Below are 20,437 nucleotides of genomic sequence, written 5' to 3'. Positions count from 1 at the left end.
GGGTCCTTTAATCACAGCAGTGCAAAAGCTGACTAAAACATCAGTACTTTTAAAAAGAGAAAGAGCTCACCAGGAAATGGGCCTTCAGTACAGGAGACAGACAAAGAGAAGTTACAGCACTTTGGTGAAGGAGAGGCCTAGAATGCCAGCTACACTCAAGTTTAGAAGACAACAAGGCCAGGTTGTAGCAGAACATGTGGCTTCCAAAGAGATAGAAGGAATTCATGGGTAGCATGGTACTTCTGCCTATACTGAGAGGAGTTTTTTAAAGTTTGATAAAAGCATTTGAATCTGAATTAATATTTTTATAGAAAACTGGCAAATGGTTTGATATAAACAAATAAAAATCCTATAATCCTTATATAGACCAATCCTGGCTTCAAATAAATATATCAAAATACTTCACAAAAACAAAGGGATACATAGTTTTAAAGATTTATATAGGAGACAATAAAACCAACTAACCAGAAAATAACATAAATTATACAAAAACCCACAACTGTTTTAAAAGGAGAATATTGGAAAACTAAAGAAGTGTATAATCTAGTCAGCATACCATTCCATTTGCCAATGAAAGGAAATTAGCAAACTATGTTCTTCCTGAACAAAAGGGAAAAAAGTATTGGTAGCAGTCAAGTAAAGACTCAAATCACTCTGCTAACTATCAGCTATGCTACTTTTTATTTATTCATTAAAAGTATCTTCAAAGCATGTTTGTCACAGAAAAATTCAGCTTTATATGGAGTTTTCTGTTACCAATGCGCTTAAAGTTTTGTCTGTCTTTCCAACTGATTTTAAGTGAGTGATCTTGAGAGAATGACATTCCCCCCTTATCCACCCTTCTTTGAAGGTGGAAGGGTCAGGGCATTCTGCATTTATTTTCTATTCTGTTGCCCTATCTTCAAGTCTCTCCGGGTCTCAGACCATGCAATAAGGAGTCACCCATCTCTCAATTCTGCTTTTCATTTGCTGCCTACCCTCTTTGCTGGGAGAAGATAAGGTATTGTTGCCTAACGCTTCTACTATCTTGAGCCTTGTACCTTTTTCTTTAATTTTATTATTAAATAATTAAAATAAAAATAAATGGAGCACTTAAATCAGAACTTTTTTCTACATATTTTTTGATAAAATTTATAATAAATTTTTTGTGAAATGTAACCACTCTCCTATGTGGTACAATACTATAACTTATTTCAACTTGTATGTGGACAGAATTTACCCAACTTTCTTCTACTGATGCTTGTTTTTATCCTTCCTGATCACTAGTGGCCATTATTCTACATGCCTTGACTTACTTGTTTTTCTATCTATCTATCTATCATCTATCTATCTATCTATCTATCTATCTATCTATTTATGTAAAAGGTTGAACCAAGTGGTACTTAAACACTGAACAACATCCCCAGCCCTTATTATTTTGAGAAAGGTTCTCCTTAAGTTTCTCAGGGCTTCACTAAGTTGCTGAGGCTGGCCTAGAACCCATGATCCTCCTGTCTCAGTCTCCTGAGCCACTGGGATTACAGGCATGCTCCATCTTGCCCACCTCTCAATGAATATAAAAGCAATATCTTTACTTCTAGATATGAGTGAGAAAAAAATGAGTCTTTTAGTAAAATAACAATAATAAATAAGACTTTTTGGTGAAACAATTTCAAAAAAGAGATTTTTTTAAAACACACAGAATTTATATGAGAAATGAACTCAGTATACAGAAATCATAACATTTCTATGGTAACATTATTTGAAAAGCTATGCTAATAAGTTTAATCAAACTTGTACATCAATGTTACACATCACTATTAGACATTAATGCACAATGTAAAATTGACTCATAAATATAAAATAAGATGCTAATCATAAAATAAATTTATAAAAGTTTTTAAGGATGTTTTTCCAGACACCCCCTCCCAAAGCCTAAATACTGTGGTATTTTTTTAGCCTAATATAAACAAATTATCCCATGATATATAGGCTACTTTTGTGCATAGCAAATACTTTGAAACCAGTTTCTGTTTTTATAATGAAGGTAAACTTGATATGAAAAACAAAACAACAACAAAAAAGGCTAAATTTAGTATCACTATGGAGCAATTACTACTGAATATACCTAAATCCAAAAAAGCAAACAAAATGTAGCAGTTCCATATTTTTCAACTAGAACTAATACTAGTATTTAGAAAACTAAGAAAAAAGATCTTATTAAGCATAAATCTATTGGCATAGTTCATTATAAAATATTGTTAAATTAGTAAAACAGGTTCAGTGAGTAAAGTTCAATCAGTTTCCATAAATTTTATTTAGTGCATCTCTAAAATTATAGTATACAAGTTCCTTTTAATCTTAGTTTACAATATCACTATATTTTAATATTGTTTCATGCTGTTTTTCTCGAATATGAGAATTGTATTGGAAAGTCAAAAGGAGATCTTTTACTTATCAATGAGGATACCTACAATTTTGAACATCTGGAAATACTTTGATTATATATTTATGGATAACACTAAGTATTTCTACTCTAAAACTAGTATCAGAGTTTATAAAAAGAAGCACTACTACTGAAGAATAAAGATGAAAAATAGAGTGCAGGTTAAAACAGAAAACAAGGATCTTCATAAAATAAAATTTCATTTTATTTTTTAAACTTCCATTTTTCCTTAGATATGACTTTAGAACATCCTAAGTGGCTTTTCTTAAGTAATTGGTCCATCCCTCCTCTTCAACTTGACAGGTGGCACAGGCTGCCAGGCCATCTGTCAAACAAGGAGCCAAGTCATGGTCAAACACCTCCAAGCACAATTCAAGAGTCAATATTTCCATGTGGTAATTTCTAAAGACTTTTTATTTTATTTGCTCAAAACATAATTTTTCTTATACTTGTCCTAAAGTGCTTCAAAAATATGTATTATTCCTTATTATTTAAGAAAATTTCATGAAAAGTTTTATAGGGATTTTTAAGACTTTATTCTTAGTCATTTTTTGATTAAGAGCATGACTGAAATTATGAATCTCATTAATGGAAAATAATTAAGAAAATAATTTTATATTTATCAGTATTAGGACACAAAACATATTCAAGTGCTAATTTATTTAATCATGTTTAATAAATTCTTTTAAAGAAAATGCAGAACTAAAAATTGTTACATTATAGATAAATTATTCACTTATAAGACATTTATTTGCATTATTTGCAAATGCTGCTTTTAAACCTAATAAGATTAATGAGTCCAGCATCAATAACATTTGAAAAGATAGATGATAATGGTTTTTATAATTTTTCATTAAATGCATTTTTGGTATATTATAATAATTCACTGTAGCAGGATTCATTATGCTATATTCATATATGCACATAACAGGATTTTATCAATCTTACTCCCTTTCGGGTTTTATAACTTTGTATACTATCCAGGACCATATGCTTTTCCATGCTTATAATTTCAATTCATTTCTCTTAATAAACACCATCACTGGTTTAAATTATATTTGAGCCATTCTGAAACAGTCTTCACTGCTATTTTTCACTAAGCTATATTAAGGAAGTTTTATAAATATATGTAGGAAAGCTTTGGTCTCAAAAAGGGAAAGGAGTTGTATTTGAAGGATTATATTTAAGGGAATCAGTTGATAATAAGTTTACTAATGTTCTAATTGCATCTCAACAATTCATCATGTCTTAAATGCTGGGGGTGGAGGGGGACAGAAACTAAACTATATGCACCCAGAATAAATTTCCAGTGTGTAGTCATGAGAAACGGCCAATGAGAAGGAGAGGCCATGATTAAGTACAAATGATCACAACAGTTGATTGTTATTCTCCAATCATGGAACACTATTATTTCTTTTTTGTTACTTTTTGACCTCAGTCATTGCAACAAATAATGTGCTTTTACTACTGTAGAGCGAAGAGCAGGCCTGGAATTGTCTGAATCCTGGCCTTTCAATTTGCTTTTATTCACCATGACTCCTAAGATTTGAATTCTGTCATTCCTGGAATTGTCTGAATCCCGGACTTTCAATTTGCTTTTATTCACCATGACTCCTAATATTTGAATTCTGCCATCACTAATTAGCATTAACATCAAAAACCCATGGTGCACTATAGGTTACCACAATGGGAAGTGAACATACCCCAAGGAACAAGTGAAAATGCTTCCCAGCCACCATTAGGACAGCTCAACATTTACAGGAAAAAGTCATACTAAGGAAGACTGATTTCTGAGACTCAAAAACTACTGATGAAGAGTCTCCACATGGGCTCATGTACTGTTCTCTTGCCTGCAGGACAAACCGCAATGCAGTATCTCAAGACACTACTAAAAAGGCAACTTACATGGACAATCTGGGCAGAAAATTAGTAACTATCATAATCTGGGGTTTAAGTTTTAAACAACCTAATCCTACGGCAGGGCTGTACAGCAGTATTTTACTTCAATAAGATTCTCACAAACTCTATTTATTATTTACCTTTTACTTTTTAAAGGTCATTTGGTACAAAATTCAAGTATGCTCTGAGGCAAACTAGAAAAATACTCTTTATTTTTTGCAAGTCTATTAAGCAAAGGCAATCTTTTTTGTGAATGATTCTTCAACATACACAAAAATCCTTTAGAAACTATGTGGCATAATTTTATTTTTAGTTGCCACAAACTGTATTTACCTCCTTCTAAAAGAGTAAATTTCAGAGAATATGCATAATTTATATAAAAAAAGGTTAAGTCTTTGTTGCCCATAACTATCATTCTAGGAAAATTTCTTTTTTTACTTGATAACTGTAGAAAATCTGGGATTTGGGAATGTGGAAAGAGTATCTTTCTCCCTGAAAAGCAATATTTATTCACCCAAAATTGCCCAGAACTCTACAGAAATAATGATTGTGCAATGCAGTTGAAGTCAACTTTCAAGAGACAAGGACAAGAGTTTTGCTAGTTTTGTTGCTCACAAATATTTCAGGAAGGGTACTTAAGGGTACTTTAAGGGAATAAAGGTTTAAAGGAGGATTTGGCATAATGATTGTCATTCATGATTGTGTAAAGAAAAATTTGTCACATTTAGTAAAACCTGGTATACGATAAAACTCCTCTTGACTGCATTATCAAGTTAGATGGATGACCTTGGTTGTTACTTACTTTCTGCTGATATTTGTATTTTAACTATTGATTTTTCATTAGCTTAATTCACAAGTGAAGGAGAACAATGAGGAGAAAAAAAGCGAAGCTGAAATCAATCAAATGTACCATTTCACTGCCATTCTAGTAAAAGGTTTGATGGGAAAGGAGACTGCACCTATTAGCTACTCTCTAAACTACATTTCATCTCTGAATCTAATTTGCTATCCTTTCACATGAAAAAAAATCAAGATTTGTCTACACAAAAGTTATTGCCAACATCTTCATTCAGAGGTGATTAAGCAGAGCTCATTATCCCTTTCCCAACATCCCCACCACACTTAGCATTGTTAACACCCTGCCTCTAGACCATTAACCTGTAGGTTCTCATCAACATGTCTTGTAGTTTTTTGACCCATTTTATCCATCCTCCGAATTCATCATTCCTGGTTTTTCAGTGTTTCCTTTCTTTTTTCCTTAAGTGCAATGCCTTTCAATGGACTCCACTAATAAATCCCACTGAGTATTATCTCCAAACAAATATATCCTTAAAATTATTGATGGTAGTAGAGAAAAATGACAAAAGTAAATAAAGACATGAGTTTTGATGTGTAATTAAGTATATATGTATTTTAATTCTATGTCTTAATTTAATTCTATGTCTTAATTTTAAACCTTGTAACTGAACAACACCTCATTTTTTACTAAATACATACAAATACACCTTTGCTTCCTTAATCTGTCTTTGTTAATTCTATTTTAAATTGGCTACTATGATGAAGATTTTTAAATATTTTCATTTTATTCACAATAACATCAAAACTCACAGCTTTCTTTCTCTCCTCTTTCCATTTTCTCTACTACCACTAACAGTTTTATATTTATCCAGCTGAGAAAATAAGAAATAAGATTAAATGAGCTACAGAGTGAGAATGAAAGGGAAAAAAATGTGGTGCAAGCATAATTCCTGAAAGAGAATTAAAAATGTGGTGAGAGAATGTCTGGTTTTCTTTGAACAACTGCCTGCAAATGGAGTTTGAGAAGACTTTCTGTTTGGATAAGCCTCTCTTATGTCAAAAGTTAATATGTAAGCAGTACTTAAATGTGCATATCCACTGTATCTTTCTTAATTTACTTTGATCTTATTATTTCCATAATACACGTTTAAAACAGCTTAGGAATGGTGTAGAGGTTCCTGAGAATGAAAATGTTTTTTCTTTGTGAAGCTGCAGTGTCTGGGTTTCAGAGCCCAAATATGATGCTACTCTCTAAGAACTGCATGCTTAAAAGTCCTTCAATGACAATGGGAGGAGAAGAATCAGAGGGAAAACTCATTGTAGTGGCAGATTTGAAGCCTAGAAATCTGCTTTTGTTGATATTATGGAAGAAGCTGCAGAACCATTTAGGGGATGATTTGGTCACTTCTGTCTTTTGTACTGTGAACCCTTCTATTGTCCCTGGGAGTTTGCTCCTAGATAAGCCTCTGTGTCAGTGACTGTGACCAAAAAAAAAAAAAAAAAAAAAGCTTTATAAGCCTGAAAAAGAAAACTGGATGCTGTGATACACAGAGTGCTGGGGGGGGGGGAAAAAGACTCACTTGCAGGTGCAGGCACATTTGTTAAATTCATTGAGCAACTGGGAAGAAAGAACCTCCTTGAGAATAAATGCATCCTGAAAAAACCAATGCATAATTCCAATGCATAGTTATTTGTGTATTCCAAAGCATGAAAGGAAAGACACATACAGTGGCATTTAAATGCTAGTAATCTTTAGATGGACAAAAATCAATTATTATACAGGAGCATGACAGTGGGAAGCACTCAACATAATTTTGATAAGACTGAAAAAAATCTATTGAAAATCAAGAACTCTGAGAAAAAACAGACATTTCCTTTATGAACTTTAATCAGTATTTAGTCATCTTATACCACTACTAGCTAGTAGATTTACACAGTAACGATGACAGGATCAGGTCATTAAGCAACATTATAGAATGTCAGTCTTTTAAAGCACTTTCTACCTTGCTCAGAATTAGAATTTTGGTTATTTTTGGCAATTAGAAACTTATATTTCAACAAACGCTGTACAATAAAGTGTATTTGGAGTGAAGATATGATTGTGAAGTTGATAATTTTAGTTCCATTAAAAATACTAAACAAAAGAAACAAAGGAATTTTAACAACACTTGAACTGAAATTCAAAGACTGAAAAGTCAATGTGGGGAAACAAAACATTAAAGAGAGGGCATGAGTAGACCTGGGCTTTAAGTGTAGAATTATACAGAAAGATCCATCAATGCCCAAATGAAAACTTAAAAAATTTAAACGTTTAAAGAAATACTTGGTGCTTTCTAAAACGAATTCCTTCCATAATATGACTATGTGCTGCAGACAGTGTGTTGGGTGTAGGTTGTATTATTGATGTGGAAAAAAAATTGTAAGAACCCTAATTCTTCTTTAAGTTATTTTATTGATGCAAATTAATTTTAAAAATATTAATGGGTTTCATTGTGGCATATTTGTGAATGCATGTAACACAGTGTGATAAATTTCACTCCTCAGTATCTTCCCTGGTTCACTCCTCCTTCCTCCCTTTGTTCTTCTTCCTTTAATATAATAAATAACTTCAATTCTTAATCCCAATTCTAAAGAGGAAAAAGTGACCTAAGCTCCAATACTATTTGATTTGCCTAGGAATATTCAAGATCATGATTTTAAAAGGCTGAAATGCTAAGTTAGGCAAGCACAGAAACTAAAAATCCACATATCCACATAAGAGGAGGCTAAATGCTAGCCTCTGTAAAGGAGAATTTCTAGATATTTAGGGTATGCCCAGAAGCACATAACAGTTCTCTAGCATATGTGTGACTTCTTGATGAGAGATATTGCTTTAAGTAATTAATTCTCAATCAAGGTACTACTTTGTTTCTAAACTATAGGTTTTAGACTTTTCATAGTGAATCAACAGAAATTTTATACAGTACTAGTAGCTCAAGGTGACTAACCAGATTGGAGGACACCTTGCTACTCCACGTTCCAGCTGGGCAAACATGAATAAGTTTCTTGGAAAGTCTAGATATAAGCTTTCTCATCTGTATAATGATATGAATAATGAAATTTACCTCAAAGAGGTTATTATGAAGATTAAATAAATACAAGGGTAGCACTCTTAACTATGGCACACAGAAGGCATGCAATAAATGTTTGTTATTATTATTGGTAATGAACCCTATGCAGATATTCATATAGGATGAAACTGAGAAGCACACCAATGCACTGGCCCTGGTCATCATGTTCTTCTTTTAATTTTGCAAATTTCCCAATACCTTTCCTGCATTAGGGCACTCAGCATATGCTATTCTCTCTGCCTATCACTCTCCTTTTCCCTTATTTTTCCTTTTGCAAATTCTTTCCCAAATTTTGGATTTCTGCTGCCTATTCTTCTGCTGGGAGTCCTAATTTTTCATTCTTGACCAGCAGTGCAACTATCATCCTATAAACCAAGCCATTTAATCATTCACTTTACTCCTATATCTTGATCACAGCTGAGTGTGTATGAATGTGTGTATATGTGTGTGTTTGTAATTATCCATATGAATTCTTGCCATTATCTAAGTTCCATAGGGCAAAAACAGTATCTATTTTGTTCATCCAATAAAGCCTTTATCACAATGTCTGCATATTATCATTATTCAATGAATGTTTATTCAATAAAAGAATGGGGCATTAAATTAAATGAATGAATAAATATAGTTCATGAGAAATAGGGCTTATCATGATTGTTTCACAGATAATGCTGAATTCTACAACATCTCACAGGTTTTTAAGATACATTATAAAAATGTTAAATAAGAATCATAGCTGAACTTATTTTTGTGTCTTCTTTACATAATAGGAACTTTAGAAGAAATGTCATTAAGCATAAAAGCCACATTTTCCTCTAAGATTTAACAAAAGAGAACAGGAAAAATAACTATAACATTAATTAGATGATCATAATCTCTCCATAAAATATAAATGAGGTACCAATAAATTACAACATGCATAATGTTTATATAAATAAGGTAAATAATCCCTTCAAATTTGTTCTTTTTCTTGACTGTGGACACTTGGAGAGAAGAGCATTCAGAAAAAGAAATAGAATTTTTTCAACTAAGAGATGTGAAAATAGTGACTTCATATATATACACACACACACACACACACCGTGTGTGTGTGTGTGTGTGTGTGTGTGTAACAATATATATTGTAAACATAGTATATATGTAATGGTTTACTTACACTAAATTACAAGGAATAATAATCTAAGTAGTAGTTCTAAGTCATATTTACAGATTAGCATTTCCTGTAGAACCTTGAAAAATGAAGCTGTCTGAGGCTCAAAGACTAGAAATACTATTTCAAACAGTATAAATTATGTTTAGAATACCAGTACTTTTTAAAAGTTTTATGACTGGCCCTGATATAAATCTGAAACACTACTAGTTTAAAGATAGAAGTAAAATTGCTTATGGTTGAGAAGAATATCTGAATATAACAATTTACAAAACAATCCTGAATAACTAAGCAAGACTCAGAAACTACATGAGTAATATTAATCACTTGTTTCGTTTGTATTAGGAAACTGTAATAACCTACACAATTGAAAATATTTAAATATAGTCATTTAAAGGTTGTTTATTTCCTTTAATTTTTCATTTAATTAAATAGCATTCAGAATTTAATTTGATAAATATTTACTGAGTGATTTCTATGACTAAGATACTTTTCTCTTAAACCAAGAAATCAAAAAAGTATGAAATTTGATTATTGACCCTTGTACAGCTTACATGCCAAATAGAGACACAGACATGCATAAATTTTCTAAAATAAAAAATGCATGGTAAGTGCCACAATGAAATATTAACAGGTAAAGCATTATCCTACACTCCCTGTCACACAGTCAACTAAAGAAGAGATCAAAGAGTTTCATGACATGGATCTCATTTGAAATGAGTCTGGAAATATAAAGAACATTTACATAACAGAAATAAAGAAGAATCAAGCACATATTTGGAGGTATGCAATAAATGATATATTTGGGAATTTGGTTGTTTACGGAAGAACACAGAAAAAAATAGAGACTATTAAGGGATACAGATGTTCTCTGTACAACATTCCTTATTCTGAAAACACTGAAGGCACATGTGGCATAAAAACAGAAGACAGTCAAATCTTATTTCTCTAATGATATTTTAATGATGTTTGGTGGAAATAATGTATGCAAGAAATAGTTAAATAGCAAAATATTAATTCTAAATCATATATATTACTGCCAAATACTATAATAGCTCAGAACTGGATAGGAACATAGCAGAGAAAGAATAATGTGCCTACATAATCATAGCAGTAGGCCAACAGATTGTCCCACCTCAGTTAAACACTGATCTCCTATAAGGAAAATGAAGATACAAGTTGGGACAAGACTATAGAAGGTTTTGAATATCAAGGATGAAATTTGGGGGCTTTTTAATGGTTCTTAAGCACATAAGATTATAATGTATAATCAAGTAAGAAGGGAAATGACAGAATTAATTTTTTACAGAGAGGACTAGGATGCACTGGAAAGGGTAAGGCAATAAGCAGAGGGTTAATTTTATGATTACTGCATAGGTACAAGAAGGAGGTAATGAAATCAAGAATGTACCAGTTGATGGACAAGAAAAAGGATGTGCTATTGCCTTGTGAGAACATTTTGACTGAAGAACAGGGCTGGATTGTTGGGTGTATCAGTTATCTTTGAAAAGAAAGGGAGATGTCAAATTCAGTTAAAAAGGGCCTTGGAAGTTTGAATATGATATATAGGAAGCAAGTATTCTGAGGTCCTTAGCAAGGGAGCTATTTGAAAATCTCATGACTTCTATCTCTGTCATTTCAAGATTACTAGCTTTGCTTTCATTATCAGAAGCTTTTAATGAAATTTATTTTGTTTTGATTTGTCTACAGCTTTGATATCCTTTTTTAGTTAATAAAAGGACAAGCATATGAATTCCTCCTGGCTTGATATGCCACTGTAAATCAAATTTAGAAATTATATACATGCTAATGTTTATAGCGGGTTGCTCCAGACGCTAACCTCATCTTCTTATTACTAACTGGGGAAACAAACATGCTGACTAAATAATAGAAAAGCTCTTTGTTCACCCTAAAATTAAAATTCCTTATTATGAATTGCATAAATGACCATTACTGTGTGATCTTATTAAAATATACAATTATAAGTGAAGTAAAATTATCTAGCTGATCGACATTCACTTAATTAGGTTGATGGTGAAAATATTTGTGGCTTAAAAAGCATTTGCCATTTGATTTCACTAGAGAGATTAGTAAAGTTATTCTCCAGACTGAAAACAAGGTTAAGGAATAATTATATGGGGGAAAATACTGAAAAATAAATGCTATGTCCCTTGAAATAAATTTGCAGGAAATAAGCAGAAATAAAGTTCATGTTTTACTCCTCATTTAATTATATTTGCATGTCTGTATTTTCAAATATTAACATTGATAATTGATAATTCTTCAATAATTTACTTTGTAAAAATTTAGATTCCCAATAATATATGAAGCTGTATTTTAAATCAGTATTAAACATCCCAAACATTAATGTAATTTATATCATTGAAGATTAACAAAATAAAACTATATTAACATTGACTTGTATGTTACACAGTAATTAATAAATAACTATAAGATAGATTGCATTCTGTTCATTACTAGTCTCTCCACTTCCATATGTATGTAGATTTATCTACAAATAATGGAAAAACAAATACTTACCAAAATTGTGGTAACAATCAAAGAACGATTAGATAAGGAATCTGTGATGTTAGCTGGTTTTCCCTTTTGACTTTCTGTCATATTCAGGCCACTGGCTGGATCCCAAGTTCCAATCTATAAAATAGCAAATATACTTTGTAAATTGTCCATCAGGCACCTGAGAGAGAGAACTGCAGAGAAAGTTAAGACTGCTAACACTTATTATTCACCTTTGCTGCATTATCTCCTGTCGTTAAAGTAAAGCTGCTTGTTTTAAGCATGATTCACTGCTCTGTGAAGTGTGTCCAGTGAAGTGTGACATTAAAGAACAAAATGATCCACTGCACTGCTACAGTCGGTGTGGGAGCTTAATTTTCCATTCAAACTTTCATTCACCAAGATAAACCACACTTGATGATACCTTGACAGCTGGCTAAAACTCATGAATAGGGTATATCTTTTATTATAATGGATCTATCACATTCACTTTATAAAGATAGCATTCCATATTAGGGAAAAAGCTAAAAGACAGAGTAAAAAAACCTAAGGATCCAGAATAAATTAATAGGTAAAGGCAGGAATTAACTAGTAAGGAAGAAATTAACTAGTATTCTCGACTACCCCCAGTAGGACAAGGTCATACCCAGATTTATCTTTGGAATTTTTAAAAACATACCTTTGCAGCTTATAAAATACTCTCAGAAAAAGGAGATTGCAGCAGTCTCATCTAGATAACTCATCAATACTTACTCCTGCATTCTCTTTAATATGAATTTTAATTGAACTATTATTTTTTTGATAGAATAGGGCATATACTCCTTTTCTTCTTTCCTTCTTTTCCTTCTCTCTCTCTCTCTCTCTCTCTCTCTCTCTCTCTCTCTCTCTCTCTCTCTCTCTCAAATGCTGGAGATTGAATTTAGGAATGCTGTACCACTAAGCTACATCCCTAGACCTTTATAGTTTTTATTTTGAGAAAGGCTCTTCCTAAGCAGTCAAGACAGACTTCAAACTTGCAATCCTCCTTCTTCGTCAGCTCAAGTAGCTGGGATAACATGTGTGCACCACCTCGCCCAACCACATACACTTTGTATGTAGGAATTTCATACCCAGTGATCCAGCATCTAAGATGCAGAGACTATCCTCTGCAAAGACACATATAAGTAGAGGATACCATGGAATGCATAAATTGTGGGTCATATGGCACCTACACTGTTGCCCTATCCTACAACAACAGTCATCATCAAAGGAGAACAGAGACAAAGAAAGATGTGAAATCAATAGTGTTTTAAAATTTTTATAGTTCCATTGATGTTAGATGTTTATGATAGTTTGAGAAGGCAAGAATAGGAAGCACCTTCTTAATACATAAAGAATTTCTTTGGGGGTTGGTGGAAATGTTCGTAACTAGATAGAGCTGGTGGTTTCACATTATGACTGTATTAAATGCCACCAGAGTGTTCACCTTAAAATTGTGAGTTTTGCCAGGCATGGTGGCACATGCTCATAATCCCAGCTACTCCACAATCTAAGATAGGCGTCTCAAGTTCAAGGCCAATCTGGGCAATGCAGTAAGACCCTGTATTAAAACAAAATAAAAAGTGTTGAGAATGTATCTAGAGTACCCCAGGTTCATCCCCCAGCCGAATGCATGCCAGGCGAGCGCGCTACTGCTTGAGCCACATCCCCAGCCCATGGCAAACGTAGTTTTTAATTTTTTTTTAAATTTTGGTACTGGCAATTGAATCCAGGGGTACTTTACCATTGATTACATTCCTAGCACTTTTTTTTGTAATTTGATCAGCTTTGACATGTTTTGACATGTATGTAACCAATCCAATCAATATAAAAGGCATTTCCATTTCCATTATTTTTTAAATTTAAAATCATGCAGACTGTATTTCCTGCATGATTTATTACATGATTTCAACCACTTTAAGATGCATAGAACCTCACTCCTAAATGTCAACTACTTCAAAATTAAATGGCACATTTATTAATATCTCACAGGTCAAGGAAGAAAATACAAGTACATATAAAATGTTTTGAACTAATTGATAATAAGAGATTAAAATATGAGATCTCTACAATGAAACAATACTTAGATGAACATTTATAACTAAAGTACTTGTGTCATAAAGAAGCTAGAGAAACAAATTATTTTCAAATTAAGAAGTAGAAAGGAAAAATAAGAGTAGGAACAGAAATATATCAAATAGAGAAGAACTAATATAGCTAAAAGTTGATAACAATCAAACAAGTCTAATCAAGTAAAATGCAAAAACATAAAAATATCAAAAATATATTAAGGTAATATTGCAGTTGCATGCCAACATACGTGATAGCTTGCATAACATGGTCTATATTATATAAGGATCCTTGTGCTGCTGAGAAGAAAGTGTACTCAATCATTGATGGATGAAATATTCTATACATGCATTTTTTACTTCTATAGCTTCTTTATGAAATCAGTAGTTCTTTTTCCTCATGCTCTCAAACCTGGGAGTTAGCAATGATGAAGTTTGCCTTCCATACTACCCTAACTTGCTACACAACTTCTTTTCTTCAAAGAAAAGAAAACTATTAATTTACCTTTTACATTAAACCTTTGTACATAAATTAAATTATTTTAATGTGATATTGATCTAGCAGGTATTATTTATTCATTCTACCTAAATATGCAAAGTTCTCATCAACATAAGCTTATCCATATAAATATTAAGATTCTTTAACTTCACTATATTTCATCATATCCACTTTTTTGGATATGAGTGACTTTCTCAGTAAACTATTGAGTTTTTCATGTTTTTTTCATTTGAGTGACTTTTTCAGTAAACTATTGAGATATCTGTTTTACCTTAATATAAGAAGCATAAAAGTATAAATATTAGTAATTTATTTTAATTGAAATAAGGGTAGATATGTCATTTTCATAGGTGTATGTAAGTGCAAACTACTATATTTTTCAAGTATGCATTAAATTATACAAGGGAGTCAAAGTCTTTTTAGTGATGTCTTAAAAATTTTCTTGCATATTTTCTCACATTGAGTTAAAAGTCATCTTGCTTTTAGGCACTGTGCATTCCTAATGTTTGCATCATAAGGGAAGTATATGATAAATTGTTGTGAAGTGTAGCCTCCATGCACAACACTAGAGCTTATTTTCTTGATCCAACCCTAATAGTATTTTTTTCTAGTTCCGGGAAAAACATCATCAGACTAGCAAGGACGCTGCTGGAGACCTGAGTGGGGACACATGGAGAGGTGCAAAATTAGATGCTTGTTAACCTGCTAAAGGTTTCAAATTCAAAATCATTAAAAGCACTCTGTTGGCTAACCAAGACACATTTGCCATTGGTATTTTGCAGTGCCTGCCATTTTTCTGTCCCTGGTCTATAATTAATACCTATCACTTATTCCTTCCTTTTTTCATGGTTGGCTAAATAGGTAGGTTATTCAGCTGTATAATTCTACCAGCCAAAGCACTGGCAAACATCATTTGTCCACTTTCTTCTACCTAATGACACCTTCAAACATGATCAACATGTTTTCAACTTTCAAACAAAGCCACTGATACAATGATGGTTTCACTTAATGACACCCTACATGATTATTTTTATAAAAAAAAATAGCATAGCTCACTAAATAATTTTGTTCACTCATCGTCATACTTGTCTAATTTCATTCTCTGTCAGTTCCCATTTTAGTACTATTCGTATGGAGGATTTGAAGCTCAAAAGCCTCTCATACAAATCAATAATTTCCTGTAATCACACATTAGTTATCACCATTGACACCTTAGGTTTCTTGGCATAATACTAAGAAGTTTCAGAAATTTTAGTAGCTTTAAGATATTAAGGTAAACAAAAGTTTATGTATTCCTAGATTGTAGGATTCCTAATAGTATACAGTATGCTTTAAATTTTAAAGGAGCTACCAAACCAATACTGTTGTTTTATTTTTATTTCAATGACAAGAAATTTGCACAGATAAATTCAAGAATTTTTTTTGTTTTTTTTTTTATGTTAAGAAACACTATTTTATTATTTGATTTAATCAGACTTTTTTTTTTTTTTTTTAAGATACTGCATATAGATCCCAGGGCCTTGTGCATGCTAGGCAGACACTCTACCACTGAACTGCATTCCCACATTCCTGGCCCTTGATCAATTCTTTTAAGTCCTTTTTTTTTTTTAACTTTTCAGTTCTGAAATAGGTATATCTATATACTGCTGTACTCAGAAAATTTGTTTATGTATGGTGACTCTGCATCTTGTTCTACCCAACACTTCAAGTTTACAAATTTCTTTCTAATATAATTATTAGTAAACACTCTTGTCCAAATAAAAATGTCATAGTTCAAATAATAAATTAATTATAAGTTCACCCTAATTATAAGAATAAAATTAAATACAAAATATGAAAGTTCTCCAAAAGCATAAACTATAGAAAATTATGATTTAATTCATTTTTATTTTATGTTCTGACTCACTCTTAATTATTTTCTTCTTGTCATAAAAGAATGTATGTTTATAGCCATTAAGTTATGAAGTACATAAAAAATATAAAAAGAAATCAATTTAAACTGTATTACCCAGAGTTAACCAAAGCTAATGCTTTGGTATGTTTCCTTCCAATCTTTTATCTTTCCATGTTTGTTACTTGTGCAGTTTCCATCATAACTTAGTGGTTAATAGTCCACTTTCTGCAAGAATATCAGACTTCCTGGATACCATTATAGTCACCCAGGTGCTATCAGGTGACTTGGGAACATTACTTATCTATTCTTCAATTTCCTTATTTATTGATGGGGAAATGGTATCATTAGTCTCAGAGTTCTTTTGTGGTTGTTGTTGTTGTTGTTGTTGGTACTAGGGATTTAACTCAGGGGTGTTTAACCACTGAGCCACATCCCCAGGCTTTTTTTGTATTTTATTTTGAGACAGGGTCTCACTGAGTTGCTTAGGGTCTTGTTAAGTTGCTGAGGCTGGCTTTGAACTTGTGGTACTCTTGTCTCAGCCTCCCGAGGCCACTGGGATTATAGGCATGTGCCATTGCACCCAGCTCATGGAGCTTTTGTGAGCACTAAAATTTAAAATGTCAACATATTTATCCAAAAGAATTAAAGTCAACATACTATAATGATACAGGCACATCAGTGTTTATAACAGTGCAACTCACAATAGCCAAGTTATGGAACCAGCCAAGGTGCCTGTCAACAGATGAACAGACAAAGATAATGTGGTATATATACACAATGGAGCTTTACTCAGCCATAAGGAAGAATGAAATTATGGCATTTGTAGGTAAGTGAATGGAAATGAAGAACATTCATGATAACTGAAATCAGCCACAGTCAGAAAGTCAAGGGTTACATGTTTTCTTTCATATGCAGAAGCTAGACCAAAATAAGGAAAAAAATGGTAGGCTGAGGAGGGAGCAACCCCATGAAAATAGAAGACAAATGAGTGGAGGAAGGGAACTGATTGGGAGGGAAGAGGGACTAGAAAAGAGAGGAACAGTGGAATGAAACTGACAAATTTATGCTATGTGCATATATGAAGAGATCACAGTGAATTTCTCTTTTATGTATATCTATAAAGCACTGATTTTTAAAAAAGTAAATAGAAGGAATACCAGTGGAGTTGAGGAAGGGGAACAGGGGCAGAAAAGAAGGGAGGTAAAGAGGAAATAATGGGGATAGAAATAGAACAAATTATATTCCATACTTGTATAATTATGTAAAATTAAACCCCAATATTATCTATAACTATGATGCAGTAATAAAAAGATAAAAAGTCAACATAATTTGTAGTATATGTATACTATAATTATTATGATAATAATTAAGTAAATCCTGTTTGTACTCTATTCTGAGCATTTTCTCCTGGCATTAAAAATTAGTCAAATGGCCTAATTTTAAGGACTACCCATAATGAAATTAATAAACATATCATGATTTAACTATCATTGTCATATGTAAGAGTTTAATAAACACATTTGTTTATAATTAATTGCCCACATATTTGATTATTTTAATAACAAATTTCTAGAATTAGAATTACTGGACACAAGTTATAAGAGTTCTCAAGATTGCTAGTACATGTTGTAAAACAGCTTTCAAGAATTACAACCTAAATCTGTTTGCTCAGGATCACTAGGCAATGCTGAGCTGACCTGGATCTGGGGCGAACAGTCTGGGCCTCTCAGAACACACACTGAGCCCAGATCGGCTGAATTCAAGCTCCCGTTCGCCTGCTTCCCGCAGACAAACAGCTGTGACTCAGCACTAATCCATCCGGCTGAAACAACTGGTCAGCCCTTCTGTTCCTACGGAGGTAAATGCCTACCAAGCCTTCATAGGTAGTGGCCACAGGTTTGAAACGGGGCTTGGGAGAGACAGTAAGGACCCACCTGTTGCATTGGTCGCCCTGCAAAGGGAAATGAACTGTCGCCATTTGCAAGAGATACCACCATGGCAGAGAACTGACATCATCAGACTGCGGAGGAGGTGTGTAATTCCCTAGCCTTCCCTCTCCACACATCGGGGAAACCTTAAGGGCCCCTCCCAGCTCTCCCGTGAGCACGATAGCCAGACCCAGGGAATCAGACGTGGCGCGGGAACCACGACCCACGGAACTGCCGCTCCCACCAGTGCTGACAGCTGAGGTCTCTTGCACCAGCTACCGGAGGCGTGGCTACCGGAGGGAAAGTAAAATTCGCTGAGGATTCTCAGCCCCAAGCTCTACAAACTTAGGGTCTGAGGGAATAGCAAACTGGAAGAGTGTGCCCAGTCGTTCATGAAAACAGGGCTCCCGGGAGCAGCAGACCTGGCGTGTAGCCAGTATTGTGGTGAGCTGCACCCGTGAGAGGGGCCTGGCTAGAGGAAAAGTGGGAAGTGACTAGACATAAGAGGAAGCCCTAGGCACTCAGGATTGGAGACTCGCCCAGTCTGGGAGGAGCTGCTGCACAGTGATTGGTTCCCGCGTATTGACAGGAGAAACTTGGCCTGGTGGGCACAGTGCCACCTACTGGAAGAGAAGTTAATTAAACTCTAAGACTGCATTTATTAGTTTTTTTTTTCTTTTTTTCTTTTCTCTCTCTTTTTTTTTGATTTGGGTTTTTATTTCATTTTCAATTTTCTTTCTTGGTTTTTTAAATTTTTTTTTTACAATTTTTTTAAAATTTTTTTCTTCTAATTTTAATTTTAATTTTTTTTATTATTTTTTTTAATTTTTTTTTTATTTCCTATTTTTTTCTTTTTTTGTCTTTTCATTTCTTTTCAATTATCTTATCCCCCCTTCCTTGAATTCTACCTGCTTACTCTCATTCTCTTTAGTGACTTCTTCCGTTCCCTTCTAATACCTTTCCTCCCAAGCATCTAATAAATTTATGAGAGTAAACAGTAATTCATCAGTCAAACAGAACAAGAAGTAACATGAGCAGCTTCACAAAGCAAGGAAGAAAAGGAGTACAAACAATGCAGGACAGCCTAAATATTCAGGAGGACCTAGAGTCATCAGAAAAATGGTCATATAAAGAACTCAAGGAACACCTTAGACAGATGGAATGGAACCTTAAAGAGGATACAAGACAGCAAATTCAAGCAGCGAAAGAACACATTGAGAATGAATTACATAAACTGATAAAAGAAGAAGTTAAGCATCTCTATCAGGAGATAGAGATTATAAAAAATAATCAAACAATAATTCTAGAAATGAAGGAAATGATAAACCAAATTAAAAAGTCAATTGAGAGTATCACTAACAGAGTGGAGCAAGTAGAAGTCAGAACGTCAGATAATAAAGACAAAATATATCATCTTGAAAAGAGTCTAGAAAACTCAGAAAGGCTGGTAAAAAATCACGAGAAAAACATCCAAGAGTTATGGGATAACATAAAAAAACCAAACTTATGAGTCATCGGGATAGAAGAAGGTACAGAGATTCAAACCAAGGGAATGAGTAACCTGCTGAATGAAATAATTACAGAACACCGAGCACACAAAATCACAGTAGACCAATGCCAGACACATTGTTATGAAGATATCCAATATACAGAACAAAGAGAAAATATTAAAAGCTACAAGAGAAAGGAGACAGATTACATTCAGGGGTAAACCAATAAGGTTAACAACGGATTTTTCATCACAGACACTGAAAGCAAGAAGGTCATGGAACAATGTATTTCAAACACTGAAAGACAATGGATGCCAATCAAGAATTCTGTATCCAGCAAAATTAAGCTTCAGGTATGACAATGAAATAAAAATCTTTCATGATAAACAAAAGTTAAAAGAATTTGCAGCCAGAAAACCAGCATTGCAAAGCATTTTGAGCAAAACACTACACGAGGAAGAAATGAAAAACAATAACCAAAATAATCAGTGGGAAGTGCCTCAGTAAAGACAGAGGGCGAGGGGAAAGATAATCATGGAGAAACAAACTAAATTTTTTTAAAAAAGGATAAATAATCAAACATGGATGGAAGTACAAACCATATATCAATAGTAACTCTGAATGTTAATGGCTTAAACTCTCC

The 20,437-nt window shown here is 33.2% G+C and overlaps 1 protein-coding gene across 1 annotated transcript in view; it reads right to left on the bottom strand.

Moving 5' to 3' along the window:
* The window catches only part of GRIK2 (glutamate ionotropic receptor kainate type subunit 2), a 673,243-nt gene that overhangs the window by 267,932 nt on the left and 384,874 nt on the right, over positions 1 to 20,437 (bottom strand). The window contains exon 10 of the mRNA XM_081296468.1: positions 11,921 to 12,034. Coding sequence (XP_081152594.1) covers positions 11,921 to 12,034 — 114 coding nt within the window. The remainder of the gene's footprint in view (positions 1 to 11,920; positions 12,035 to 20,437) is intronic.

Source organism: Spermophilus citellus, assembly GCF_964194105.1.
Source record: "Spermophilus citellus genome assembly, chromosome: 5".
In the NCBI taxonomy this organism is placed as follows: Eukaryota; Metazoa; Chordata; class Mammalia; order Rodentia; family Sciuridae; genus Spermophilus; species Spermophilus citellus.
This window is presented reverse-complemented; position numbering and strand designations above follow the sequence as displayed.